Source organism: Trichoplax adhaerens, genomic scaffold (genome assembly GCF_000150275.1).
Source record: "Trichoplax adhaerens TRIADscaffold_35 genomic scaffold, whole genome shotgun sequence".
NCBI lineage: Eukaryota > Metazoa > Placozoa > Uniplacotomia > Trichoplacea > Trichoplacidae > Trichoplax > Trichoplax adhaerens.
The window spans coordinates 89,779-104,631 of record NW_002060975.1 but is presented as its reverse complement, the minus strand read 5'-3'; the positions used below and the strand labels follow the sequence as shown (position 1 = coordinate 104,631).

The following is a 14,853-nucleotide window of genomic DNA, read 5'->3' as shown; positions in this document are numbered from 1 at the left end:
ATAATTTTCTCTTCCCTTTCAAAATAAAATAGCTATATTTTATCCAATTTTTTACCTTTTAGAAGGAGAATTTTTACATCAACAATTTTTACCAAAGTCCATGCATGACCGGTAGCCATTGAATAAACAATGATCCATACTTTTTTTATCGTCATACTTCGATGTTGTTACTTGTTATTCTGAACGTTAAATACAGCCTTGGGCATCAATCTATCTATAAAAGACTGAACCGATGTTATAAAATTCTTATTTGCTGGTATAAAATTTGATAAGCTGTTTGAAATCGTTTGACTATATCTTTTTGAAGGCAGCTAATGTAATAGTCGACTCTAAAAAAGAATACCCAATACGGATTGGAGATTAAATTAACGAAATTACAGTTCTTATAAGTGGCATTTTGGAATTGGTAAAAGAGAAAGCAACGGACAGCAAATTTATCATCGTATCATTTTATAGATTGGAAATTATACCTTCTCTAGCATTAAGCATCAGCATCATGTCATGGAATTATCGCAGTAGTAATTCTACCATTGTAAAAGAAGGTCCTCAATCACGTTCGATAACACCGCAAGCGTTAACTTTCGTTTGTATAACTTTATCCATCTTTGTAGTTAGTTTTGCAGCCAATTTAATTGTTGCTGGTACTATATTGTGTCGGAAGCATCTGCGAAATATCACTCATCTCTTTGTCTTCAATCAATGTATCGCTGATCTCATTCGTGTATCATTGCAAATACCTCCATTAGTGGTTAATATGTTACTAGGCTATTGGCCATTTGGTCCTGTCTACTGTAACTTGAGTTATCCTATTACCATTTTTTTGATGTCTGTATCTATATTAAATGTTTGTAGCATTAGTATTGATCGCTATTTTTCCATCACATCACCATTATTGTATCAGGCCAGACAAATTATGAGTAAGAAAATTGTGCTTGTCCTCTTGCTTTTTGTTTGGCTCGAACCGCTTGTAATTGCTCTATTGCCTATGTTTGTCTGGCGTGATATCGGCTATGATCCTCGACCTGGTTCTTGCTTTGTTCAATGGACAGCCGCGCCTAGCTTCGAACGACCGTACCTAGTTTGCCTTATGGTAGTAAATTTCTTCGTGCCATGCCTTGCTATGAGCATGATTTATGCTCGCATTTTTGTCATCGCTTCTAAACATGCTAAACGTGTTAAATATGAATCCTCAGCGTATAGTATTGAAGCATCAACTAGAGCGCGTATTGATGCTAAAGATATTCGAATAATTGCAGTCTTGGCAACGATCGTTGGATTCTTTTTAATATGCTGGTTGCCATTTTTTATCAATGGGCTTGTATTATTATTTAGCCCTAGACTGATGTCTACTGTATTATATACGGCATCAGTTTACCTCTCTTTCGCCAATGCTGCTATCAATCCATTAATTTATGCAATTTTTACGCGTGATATACGACATCAGATATGTTTTTTATTCTGTCGCCCATTAGCGTCACGTTTTCATTTAATTTATGATAACTATGGTAGGAACCCTACGCGTAGTGGGTTAACATCGCAAACTTATTCATCAACTCCACATTGCAGAAGTATGGTTACAAGCGATTTCCTTATACAAGGATCAAGTTCATTAAACAATGCGCGTGTAATTATGGCCAAAGGCATGCAAGAAGATAGTACAATATAATATCAAATAATAATAAACTAGAATAACCTCATCCATTACGAATAGCATTTATCATTTTAAATTTTACCTAAAGACTCGATCAGAAAGAATCCCATAACTGGTTAAATAATCTAGTTTTTAATCTATTTAGTAATACGTATATTACCGTTGAAAATCTAGTTTTTAACCTATCAAGTAATACGTATATTAGCATTGATAATCTAGTTTTTAACCTATTAAGCAATGCGTATATCACCGTTGACAATCTAGTTTATAACCTATTAATCAATACGTATATTATCGTTTTAAATACTGAATGTCGATCTTTTTTTTCCGATCATTTCCATATTGGCGTAGTTGTAGATGAAATTATCTGTTGTATCGGAAAGGGTTATTATGTCTGTAATGAGGCATTTCAATCAATTCATCACTTTATTCTAGTTGAATTGTGATACCTTAGCGTCTATGAAATTGATATCAATCCAATAGAAGAGTAAAAAGGTAAAAATGTTTTATTTCTTATTACTGCTAATTAATTGTTAAAATTGTTGAAGATATTTCAATATCGTATGATAGACTATGTAAAGTCATCGTGAATATATCACTAAGTATAATGTAACAAGATAGATTTCGGTTTAATTTGAAAGGCAAATTGATCTTATGAAATGATGTGTTTAGGTATGATTTAGGAGAATTGGCACATTTCGCTTCTAGACTCTTTTAGTCATCTACTGTTAGGGCTCGATATTATCAAGTTAACGGATAATATTTTGCAAGTTGTACCAGTGTGTATGTTGCATGGCATATATCTGTCTGCAGCAGTATCTATCAAGTTAAGAATGTCATTATGGAAAAATTCAATATAATTTGTTGACATATGCATAAATCATGAATTCATTATTTATTAAAATATCATCAGTGTTGAAGAGATTGCATAACGTGTTTACTATCAACTTCTATATTTACAGTATCGATTGAAGTTTAACATGCATAGATTCAATTCATTTCAAAGCGAATTGGAAAGGTTTACTTCTTTATGTAAGATGTAATAAATTATCTTTCCACAAAACTATCTAAAAATGAATACATCTTTATCTAACAATACTTGTTAACGTAAGAAAATTTACGGATTGAAATTGTAGCCCTACAATAGGTTATTCTTGCGTTCCTCAACGATTGATTCTAATGAATGAATTACAGTAATTCATTTGTTTCAAGGAAGTTCAGACTGATACTGTACTTTTTCCATTTTTTAGATCGAAATTGCTTCCATCCACGTTGTTATGAACTCTTTAGTAGATTTATAGTTTGATATCGTTTCAAGAAACCTAATGGTTATTTCTATGGATAGCGCTGATCATCTACCGGTAATGTAGTGTACAGACCCTAATAAAGGTGAAATGCTGATTATGCTGCTTTAAACGGTACAAATTGCATCTGTATGCTTTAGACACTCTGCCACCACACTGGTTACTGGCAGTGATGGAAGGATAAACCCGATAGAGAGACACTCCAGTTTTGATCAATAAGCGTGTCCCAGTCTCCGTCCATCACTGGTTGATGATGTCATAGACTAGTCAAATACCGGGACGGGAGGGGAGCATTTTAGGACTTTTTACTCCTACCGTACTGCAGACACTGTATTGCTGAGTGACGCTTTGGTGTACTGTAGACACTAGACCCTTTGGTTACCCTTTGGAGAAGGGTCTAGTGTAGACTGCCCTGAATTTTACGTCCCGCAGGGATTCCCTTCCGTCTCCTAGAAGTTAGAGAAAAAGCAGATGGACAAGCGTGTAGACCCAGTCTCAATCTATGTTTTGCTGAAAGTACTTGTGTTGCCGTCAGGGGCCATTGGAAAGTAATTTTTGCATGCTGATACAAAGTAGTGTATTTGTAGGTCAGTTTAAGTACCTACCAGAAATACCCAAGCGTTTTCACTTCCTGTACCGTACGTACTTCTAAGCGTTTCACCTCCTCTACCGTACGTACCAGAAACATTCAAGCGTTTCAACTGCTGTACCGTACGTACCAGAAACACCCAAACGTCTCACCTCCTCTACCTTACGTACCAGAAACAACGAAGCGTCTCACCTCCTCTACCTTACGTACCACAAATACCCAAGCGTTTTCACCTGCTGTAGCCTACAGTGTACAGTACTGTACACTGTAGGGGACGTACTGTACTGTACAGTACAGTACTATTCTCGCTTCTTCTTCTTTTACTGTACTGTACTTCACATCTGTTCAGTACTGTACACCCAAGCGTCTCACCTCCTCTACCTTACGTACTAGAAACAACGAAGCGTCTCACCTCCTCTACCTTACGTACCACAAATACCCAAGCGTTTTCACCTGTTGTAGCCTACAGTGTACAGTACTATACACTGTATTCTCACTTCTTCTTCTTTTACTGTACAGTACTTCACATCTGTTCTGTACTGTACAGTACGACTAAAGCGAGCGCTACAGATCGAGTCTGAGTTCCAAAAGGAAGAGTCTGTACTATGGGCAAGTGTACGTTCATACAATATGTTGTTGGCTGTTTTATGAGTGACGACATCCAAATCGACACCATACTGTGACCAGGGATTTGTAAAAGCAAAGTCTCTGCTATGACGACCATAGACTCCAGTAGAGTCTCTAAACAAGGGTCTGCAGACGACACTATACAGAAAGTACTGTACAAGACCGAAATAAGGCGTGTCCTTTTTTTGCCAGTAAGACGAACACCAACGTTCGCTGGAGTGAGTGATTCGATCGCATGTGACCGCACCTACTGTTACGTTTGCAAGAGTGAATGATTCGATCGCATGTGACCGCACCTATTGTTACCGTTACAGTACTGTACAGTATTGGACTGTAGATGGTCGCGTCGTACGTTACTTCCATCACGCTGCTTAAGTTGAAATTCAATCCTTGTTGATCTTGTTGAGGGAGAGGTTCTTCTGCTCTTTGCGATCTTCTCTTCAAGTCCATTCTACATCCAATAGTTTACTATTCGATATGAAAGCCTTAATTTTGGTTGGCGGCTATGGCACACGACTCAGACCGTTGACATTATCCGTTCCCAAACCTTTAGTCCAATTTTGTAACAAACCAATTCTCTTCCATCAGATTGAGGCTTTAGTTGAGGTGACCAAGTTTATTGGATATTCGTCTATCATCAATTCGTTGTACTAACTAACATTATACACTAACTGTAAAGGAGAAAATTGATTTTGCCAGCTACAGCAGTTGACGTCAAGAATTGACAGTACTACAAGTAGATTGCAATTGGAAAATTGATTTTCATTCATTCTATCCATTTAGGTGGGTGTCCAACATATTATATTAGCGGTCAGTTATCGTGCTGAATTGCTAGTTCAAGAGTTAGCGAGCCTAGAAAGCAAGGTACGTATGTCAAAGTCGATTGCCACTGTCATAGCTACAGTAAAGCCATCCTAATGATTCTTTCCTTAACAGCAAAATGACGATAGAGTTGTATGATATCCAATCGTGACTCATTAGAGCCTTAGTGGTGCCGGTATTTTAATTTAACTTTAACATTCAAATTGGTCTACTCTACATGCACTCTATACAGCATTATTATTTTATATCATCTAATTGACGTCAGTCTCGATCGATCAGTAACGATTTGGGTCGATGGTGATCCGATATTAGAGACTGCAAGATAACGAGGGCTAAAGAACATTTTATTTTATTCAATTACGCTACAATAGTATATTGACAAGTACTATTCTCAGTTAGTTAACATGAAGAAAGTCCTTTTATCGTTACCATTATTCATGCACGATACTGTGATAGGATTCGACTTCAAGACTGCTAGTGGCGAATCAATCGGTTAAATGTCATACTGTAGAAGACAATCGGTGAGGATGAGCTCACAAATCCAAACGTCTCTGGATACACTTACGCGTCCATGCCAGTACAGCAATCAATTATTAAGCGCCCTGAATAAGCAAGCATACATTACTGTTATAAGCTCTATATGGGATTATTGTTCAATTATGAAGTATACCTACAGTATACCCGTATATTGCTATGCACTAGTTGTTTGATCATAGTCAAGTTTGCTACAATAACATCTTAAAGCCATAGCAAACTGCACAATCCAATCTTGCCACCCTAAGCGAATTATTGATCACACTTCTAACGCAAGTACTCTATACCGTATAAAATATACCAGCTAAGGATAAGAACAACTTCTGATATACGTATACCAATCCGAAATGGAATAAATCTATCCATTGAACTATTTATTATGCTAACTGATAGTTGTACATGCAAAAGAAATAACTGGAATCTATCCTGATACAGTTTGTGTCAATTATACATTTTATGTACCGCATTTTGTTTGGATTCACTCATCAGTAAAGGTCATCGTAATTGCAGGAAAAATATTGACCAATTTTTCTAAGTCATTATTGTATTCATTTTAAATTATGTTGTAGCTTGGAATTACAATCACAACCTCTCTTGAAGAAGAGCCTCTTGGAACCGGTACGCACTATTTGATACATGACTTGGACACTATACCTATCAGCACAATTACTACCGTATACTATATTGACGAAATAATGGTAATAATTTTAATCTTCTTTTACTTCCACGAACACATAGCCGGTCCGTTGGCGCTAGCTCGCAAACATCTTTGTGTCGATTCAGACCCGTTCTTTGTCTTAAATAGTGATGTTATTTGCCAATATCCTTTTGGGCAAATGCTTAAATTTCATCGTAATCATGGAAAGGAAGGAACTATTGTAGTAAGTAGCATTCTTAATTGTTATTCTATGACTTTGATGAAGATGCTAATCTTTGACGATCTTGCGGAAACTTTAATCATTTTGATCAATTTTACAACAATATTTTTATGGTAGGTAACTAAAGTTGAAGAACCTTCCAAGTACGGTGTCGTGGTGTATGAATCCTCAACTGGTAAAATTCAAAGATTTGTGGAGAAGCCGAAGGTTTTTGTATCCAATAAGATCAACGCTGGCATGTACATTTTTAATCCAGCCATTTTGGATAGGATTCCCGTATGTACAGTAATTACACCCGTCTACGGATAGCGGACTATGTAGTTTTTTCATTAATACCTATTGTTTGTGTGTTCGAAGCAACCCAGATATCGTCATAATATTACTCGGCAATGATTATATATGTTATTTACAGCTTAAACCTACATCAATTGAAAAAGAAGTATTTCCAGTAATGTCTCAAAACGGAGAACTATTCTGTACTGAATTAGAAGGTATCAGTTATTACTGCTATTAATAAGTAAAGAAAATTACTTGTGATGATTTTTTATTTACATCTAAGCTGTTTCGCATCTTGACTAGGATTCTGGATGGATATAGGCCAACCTAAAGATTATTTAATTGGAATGTGCTTATATCTTAATCATCTAAAGCAGCAGAATCATAGTTCCTTATATCAAGGATCAGAGATTTCTGGTGGCGTTTTAGTTGTACGCTGATAGTACATAATCCAGACCTCGTTGATTTTGAATTGGAGATTTGTAAACCTTAAGTATCGTTATCTTCGTCGTTTTTTAGGATTCATCCGCTAAGATTGGTAAGAACTGCCGCATTGGACCAAATGTTGTTATAGGACCCGATGTTGTTATAGGAGATGGTATATATTTTATAGCTAATCCTTTGTGTTTTGACTATATAATCTTAAGCTACATGTAAACCGGGGGCGTTGTACGTTTTATACAATTGTACATTAGCATCGTGTTCTATGGTTGTTTCCTCAAATACTAACGCTAGCATGCTGCTTTATTAACTTGTTATGATACTTAAATATATATTTATATATATTTATAAGATTGCTTTTATATTGCAGGTGTCCGACTTTCTCGGTGTACCATCCTAGCTGGATCACGAATACAGTCTCATTCGTGGCTTAACTCTTGCATAGTTGGATGGAAATGTGCTATTGGTAGATGGGTAAGAAATAATCTTGATAATCAGCGTCATCAATTTTGCTACATGGATATACGAAATTTCGAATGCTATCACCCTTTTAATATGGACAATTATTTCTAGGCTCGTATTGACGGTGTTACGGTACTTGGAGAAGACGTGCAAGTCAGTGATGAAATTTATTTGAATGGCGCTCGGGTTTTACCTCATAAATCGATTTCATCATCTGTTCCTGAACCACAGATTATTATGTAGTTAAATACTGGGAAGATTTTTTGTGCTGTTTTGATTCTAGGTGGATAGTTTTCTTCCGATATTTCTAGACAATGAACTTTACACCGTTGGTGTACCTCCATCAATTTGACCGTACAAATATGATGATGATATAATTATAATTACTTTGATAATAATATACGAATAATTTAATAATAATCGATAATATCTTCTTAGTGTTATCATTATTGAATGTATTGATATGCGTATATATATATTTATATGCACAGAAATAAATTGATATCTATTTTCTTTTAATTATTGAGTTACCAAAGTTGAGGGATTAATCTACTTTCTGAATTATTCTATCAGCTTTAACTATATTAATAATTTAATCTATATACAAATGATAAAACCTGTACAGAAAATAATAATGGTAAATATATTATTTAGCGTTTGAAACTCTGAAATACAGATTACGCATGCACTAATTCGGAGTACAGAATTCGATAGATGCTTTCAGTTTGTATTTTATCAATGCAGATCACTGGCAGTTGCTCGCTGATACTTCCTCGGTATTATTGTGCAAACTAGTATGTTGTTTGGAAAAAACAAATCCTAGTATACGAGTACGTTTTATTTTGCTCTTTGCACAGCCGCAATATGGTATAACTTGAGCTCATATTTATCGTAGATTAAACTGGTAACTATTCAATAGATGTCGTCATTCATCTAATAATTTTAGTTTTTGTTACGCAATACATGAATCGAGCAAGCCATTTGACATTATCTCAATGAGTAGATCCAACGCATTAATCAATGCCTTCGTTGCGTAATATGAAAGTGGTTCAACTGTATGGTAGGCTTACGTACAGTGAACACTAAGTAACAATCCGCAAGGCAAAGTGTATCAGGCAAGCTAGTACTTGTAAGTTCGATATCTTGATTGGAAGCAGTTATACCATGCTTTGGTATTTGTATAACCAAGGACCGCTAGATAGTACTTCTAGTAACTAGTCCATGGTATAGCGCGATCAATGATAATTAACTCTATCAATCCATAGCAAATTTTGCACAAAGTGTTGATATTTTATTAACCTAACTGTATCAAAGGAGTACAGTACAGAGTGTTACTATTAGCACCGATGGTAATTTATATGAACCGAAATCGATTTAAGGGTAATGTAATGGACTAGATACTGTAATAGCAAAAAATACTATAAACTAGCAAGAAATTACACTAACAAAGATACTAAGCATGAAGCAAGAAATAGACCTAAAAGCAATGGTAATGTAAGCGTTGAAGCATGGTTAGTGCAACTAGGTATGTTGTTTGGTTTGCATTGATTCTGAGGTATCTTAGTCGTCAATACTTGAAGGTTGAACTGAATTCCATTATTGTAGTTATCACAAGGACCACATGTAGATTTATCAGAGCAAAACTTATTTGGAGTACACCAACCATAAATACCAACATAATAATGGCCAGCTCTAACGTTAGGTTGCTGATGATTTAACGCTATATTCCTTCGACTGACTTCAGCTAATTTCCAAGTCCTATCTTGTAATGTGGGTGTTCTGACAAGATTGGATATTAGCATTTCAGGCCAAGCGTATGTATTTGGACAAGTGGTAGCATTGATGCAATTTTGTAATTTCACATTCACATTTGTACAGTCATCAGGAATGCAAAATTTGTAATACATATACTTGTTAGCTTGTAGGATAGACGAATATAACTGATTTAATGGTAAGTATTCTGACGTTGATGGAGTATTAAACTGTACAGAGACTTGATATGTTGCAGGGGTAAATAATGTCGCTACATCTTGGCCACAGTAAGCATGAACGCCAATGTACAGCATTCCAGTTGAAAAATTGGGATCCGATGCCAGTATGGTTATATTTTCTGTTCCCCAGTTATAGGAAGACCAGGCAAGACTTTGAACGGTAGGGTACTGATCAGGATCTTTGCTGACGTATAGGTTAGGTTCTCCCCCCAGAGCATAAACCTACATTTGAGATAATGTTGACGAAGATAATCAATATTATTGTTAATATTAAAGATGGCAACAAGGTGATTGGTAAAAGTGTAGACTGAGTGTAGCAGTTGTACTGCACAATGCATGATTTAGCGAGCTGCTATACAGTATGGTAGAGTACAGCCCAGTGAGGTGCATTGGACTAAATATTAATGCAGTCCACTGGTACAGCCCTTTGCTGTTACTGACTATCAGTGTACAGTATGACATTGGCAAAACATCAGCACCGTTTATTAATTATACCTATAGATATTTGTTAGCTTTAGAGTCAGGCAAATGCAGAAATAATCCATTTCTATGCAATTCTTGAATATCAGTGACTTTGCAAAATGATATTTCAACAATGGACTACAGAATGTACTGTACCGTTCATCGTGGAACTGTACGTATGGTGCATGTAACACACTACATCACGCGTATATGTTAAAATATTCGTTCATCTAATGAAAGAAATATTGGATCAAGTACATTCAACGTTATGTTACATGAATTGCATGTCAGTAAATGTATGTGTTGCAAGTTGGAATTTACAACAGAACCACTACGTCAAAATTTACTTTCCAAAATTCAGTGCAATCGTGATGACTAAGACAATAGTATGGTCTGGCCATCATTGCATAAATTAAAGATGTGTTCGCCAACTGATATTCTATGATAAACATAACCGGTACGAGCTAGAGGAGGCATGGACTACTAATTATAAGTTATGGGTACACCTAGTCGACCATGGATTAGCGCAACAGACTACCACAATGCATGTGTCATCCTTGATCAGAATGTTGGCTAGGATTCGTCCTATCTCATTTTTGTTTGAAAAGTATTGCTGAAACGTTTATTTCGTGAATTTCACTGATACTGTACAAACTCGAGTACGGTATGTGTATTTTCGTTGACTCCATCAATCTTGAATACAGAATGTGCTATACTATCATGCATTCCAACTTGCTGCTATCCTAAAATGGCCTGCAATAAGTCAGGACTAGCATTTGATAGCGAGCGCATCTATGCCACTCCATACAAACTCACCAAAATTCGCACATTGACGCAAGGATTGCTGACTTTGATTTTGAAATACTTATACTGATTACATGATGTGGTATATTTCGAAGTCACCGCACCAGGTTGTAGTTCAACCTGTTCCGTTGCTGCCTGACAGGTATACAAAAGTAATGTGATGAGAAAAAGAAGAGGAAACTTGTTGCATTGGTTCCCTCTGGTGGGAAGAATTTGCAGCATTGCCATGTTACTGAAATAGCCAACCAATTTGTTCAAGAATTGGAATTCATTCAGGAAAAAAAGAGACGCGAATCCAACCTTTCCCAGGTCTAGTGTAGTACAATAATGCTGAATGTCAATTTATTTATTTATACATAATATAATATGAAATAGATTCTATGTCCTATCGGACTTGGGAGTTCTCCATGCCACTCTCAGCCTCCAGCTGCAATACAGTACAGTATTAAGAAGGCGAGAGACAGTAGTGGACATTACAGAAGAAAGGAGTTCGTGACAGCGCTACATACTATTGTACTGTACTGTACTGTACGTATTTTACAGTATACTGTATCAATATTGACATTCTGGCGTAACTGTACTGCACTATGGCAACCATTCTTTGAATGGAGGAGGAACTGCATTTTGGGGATTATTGTTTGTGGCGGATCAGCGAAATCGCCTTCAGTAAACATGGCCTTTTCATTGCGATGGAAATGCACCCCATCATGCATTACTAAATTACTAATAGTACCTTGTGGAATTGCTCACGCATCCATAAGTAAACTACTGTATTACCAACATCACCACATTCAACTTGACTAGGGAGGGGCCGGGCCACGACTGGACGACAAGATGGAGACTTTTGTACTGTAGCTGTTGACATCTTGTCCAAGTTGTGGTAGATGGAGTAGTCCGTCCGTCTGTGCTGTAGTGGTTGCAGTTGGATACGGACCGATGTCATTTTCGCTGAGTTTGTTCACCAGTTGACCACGGTCTCAGGGTCTTTTGCGGCGATCATCGACTGTGCTGTCAGTAGAAAATAGTTGAACATTGTCGGTTATCGGGTGGTCAGAAAAGGCTAAATGAAGGACCCTCGCCTCTGCACTCACTCCTACCACAGATGTACATGGTCGCTATGGATTATTAAATTGACGTATGCAATGGAGATAAAAGAATGACGTCGGAACGGATTGTGCACAGAATCGACATACACAATTGCGTTGCAAGTGGGCAAAACTGGGCGGGTGAGCGAGCAATACAGAACAATATGGAGAAGGACAATACTGTACATATCGTGTACAATATACTGTACATTGTACAATGGCGCACTGTACATTGTACAACGGCATGAATGAATTGATTATTTCAACTGCATTCAAAATAACACGGTGATGTATAAAAACGAATGACAGTATATCCAATCAAGTACAGTACAGCAGTAATCTCTACTTTTACTATCGATAACTGGACTATTGCATACGTAATAATGTATCTCATCGGGATACCACCATCATCAAGCATCGACGGCTGTTGTTTTACATGTTGCTATTTTGCCCCACTCCCCCTTACTGTATCATCTGGCCGCGCCATCCTATCGTCCATCTTGATTGTCATCATAAATTGCTACAGGTAGGAAAACACGTCGCTCTCGAGTCGGGTGCGGTCGTGTCAAGTGACAGCACGATTCTACCGTGGATCGTTGGCTCCTTTGACGTCACATTCAAGTCCCATTTCCACGCTGATGCCTCCGTCTCCATGGTAGGCTTCAAGAGTTCAAATTAATCGAATAATCTATTTCTTGGCTTTTAGTTGCTGTTGATCGTCTCATCCATTGGTAGAAAGAATTAATTGCTAGTATGGCTTTGGATCATGATACAGAAAAATCAATGCAGAAGATTGATGATGACGATCATCACTTACAAGATGTCAAAAATGAGCCAGAACAAAGAACCGAATGGTCTTCTTGGATTGAATTTTTCCTTTCTTGTGTAGGCTATGCTGTAGGCATTGGTAATATCGCGCGATTTCCTTACTTGTGTTATAAGAATGGAGGTGGTAAGTTGAAATGGATACACTAAAACTTCGTAGCATCATCACTCCAACAGATTAATAAACTCTCTTGTCAACTCAATATGGCCGATTGAACTGCTAGACAACAGTGGAGCAATGTCGTCCATCGACTAATATTGCAATCAATATGGGACTGAAAAGTTCCATACCGCCACAATACAAGGGTTGAGAATTAGCCATCTTAGTGTATAGTACTGTATCATGCAAGAAATACCCTCCTATTTCTCTCTACCAGTGACGACTGGCCACTAATCCATTGACTTTGAAATAAGGATACTGTACAGTCATGATGGCGGAAAACGGTCAACAACAACAAGACAAATATTATGACAGAAATCAAAAACAACCTGTGTTTATTGACCACTAGATAAAAATCCTTTACAAGCATACTGAATATCATTGTCATGGCGATGTTGTCATACATCTAAGCAATCCATCTCATTTTAATTTAAATGCATCACATCGACAAGGCATTAACCATGAATTCGATCAATTCATAAGCACAATTATGTGCAGATGATCTTACATCCTTACAAAACTCTTCAACACACTAGCAATCTGTTTGTGCGTAAATCAAGACTTCAGCAATTTGACCAAATTTCGACTTCCTTTCCAATCATTTCAAGAAAATTGAAAAAACGCCTTGCAATGCAGTATTAATTTATTCATTAAAAAAGTAGCTGATAATTCTATGTAAAATGGATAACAAACATTTTGACTGCACAACAGTGAATGATACTCATTGATTATAATATTATTATTTATTATCAATCAGATCATCAATTATTCTACTCTACAGTCCACAGTATACATGATCCAGTAATACCCGTGAGAATTAAAATGTCAACAACTGTATACTGTACAACACCATCGCTTCTTTACTCTTTCCGTTATACTGTATGATCTTAAAGATGCAACAGTTCTGACCATCCTGTTTCGTGATGATAGGAATATTGGAGAAATTTTAGTGAAGGCAAAACTAAACGAATCACTAGAAATTGACTGAACATTGTTATTGTTAACAGACACTGAACATCGTAAAGCCGCATTAGATTATTTCAATTTATTCTTCCCACTTACTAATCCTCAGCCATAGTAGCCATTATTCAGTGCATCCTTTTGTCTTCATAAAACCATATATTGTCGTCGTATTGACTCAAAACTAATCATCGATAAAGAAATTTCTTGAATAGTTCAATATAAAACCAAACTGGAAATCGAAAATTAAGACTAACAAATCCAGTCGTCACCTTGACGTTGGTGTCAAAATACATTCGCCACTTTGTAATTGATCCCGATATTATTAATTTCAAAGTATTCCAATAAGAATATGGTAGTTAATACTATAGCAAACCGACAGGATACTCGTAATGACTTTTCCAGTATTCGTTATTGGTAAAATTGCATTCCAAACCAACGCGTAGTGTTGACTCTACAGTAGTATAATAAATCGCTAATGAAAAACTAAATCCATCATCTACGGTATCTTTGACCAATTTCATTATTATCCGTCGTGCTACTGAACCTGTACAGTATATTAGCATCAAGTGTGAAATCTACTGTATGATAGACCTAGGATGACATTTTAAGTTGTCCTATGGCACTTAGTAGTAGGTCTTTGACGAGATTATTTTTCGATTCGCTTCTTTGTTTTACCTTTACACTTTACTCTCCTATTTTATAAATCCGAAAAGGGTGACAAAATCACACTACAGTATATGCTGTTCTCTACAGTACTGTACAATGGCGCCATTTCTATTGACATGGCTTGATTTGTGAACGTGCAATATTATAGAGATAGCTTTTCAGCTTTTCTATTACCTCCACGCGTGTCATAAACAAATGATGGGCAAATTTTGACTAAGCTGTCTACAAATAATTTTCCTGTCCAATCTTGGCACTGGAGATATAAATGCTATGAGTATAAATAAACAAAATTGTTGGTGTAACGTAACTAGGA

General features: G+C 36.6%; 4 protein-coding genes across 4 annotated transcripts in view; 3 read left to right on the top strand and 1 right to left on the bottom strand.

Moving 5' to 3' along the window:
- Window positions 1–574: 574 nt before the first annotated feature.
- On the top strand, window positions 575–1,480 carry TRIADDRAFT_4322 (uncharacterized protein; the record flags this gene model as incomplete). Its single annotated transcript, XM_002118026.1, has 1 exon — window positions 575–1,480. A coding segment is annotated over one exon (906 nt), but the record flags the coding sequence as incomplete, so codon positions are not given.
- Window positions 1,481–4,648: 3,168 nt separating this feature from the next.
- TRIADDRAFT_33563 (uncharacterized protein) lies at window positions 4,649–7,827 on the top strand (the record flags this gene model as incomplete). The annotated part of the gene is made up of 10 exons (XM_002118025.1): window positions 4,649–4,777; window positions 4,955–5,035; window positions 6,097–6,145; window positions 6,266–6,408; window positions 6,523–6,681; window positions 6,818–6,896; window positions 6,985–7,112; window positions 7,201–7,279; window positions 7,493–7,596; window positions 7,696–7,827. The coding sequence occupies 10 exons, from the start codon at window positions 4,649–4,651 to the stop codon at window positions 7,825–7,827; spliced, it is 1,083 nt and encodes a 360-aa protein (XP_002118061.1).
- Window positions 7,828–9,020: 1,193 nt separating this feature from the next.
- On the bottom strand, window positions 9,021–11,069 carry TRIADDRAFT_62081 (uncharacterized protein; the record flags this gene model as incomplete). Its single annotated transcript, XM_002118005.1, has 2 exons — window positions 9,021–9,797; window positions 10,854–11,069. The coding sequence occupies 2 exons, from the start codon at window positions 11,067–11,069 to the stop codon at window positions 9,021–9,023; spliced, it is 993 nt and encodes a 330-aa protein (XP_002118041.1).
- Window positions 11,070–12,709: 1,640 nt separating this feature from the next.
- The window catches only part of TRIADDRAFT_33521 (uncharacterized protein), a gene marked incomplete at both ends in the record, with an annotated part of 6,103 nt that continues 3,959 nt past the window's right edge, over window positions 12,710–14,853 (top strand). Inside the window, one exon of the mRNA XM_002118024.1 lies at window positions 12,710–12,882. Within this exon, the coding sequence (XP_002118060.1) occupies window positions 12,710–12,882 (173 nt within the window). The remainder of the gene's footprint in view (window positions 12,883–14,853) is intronic.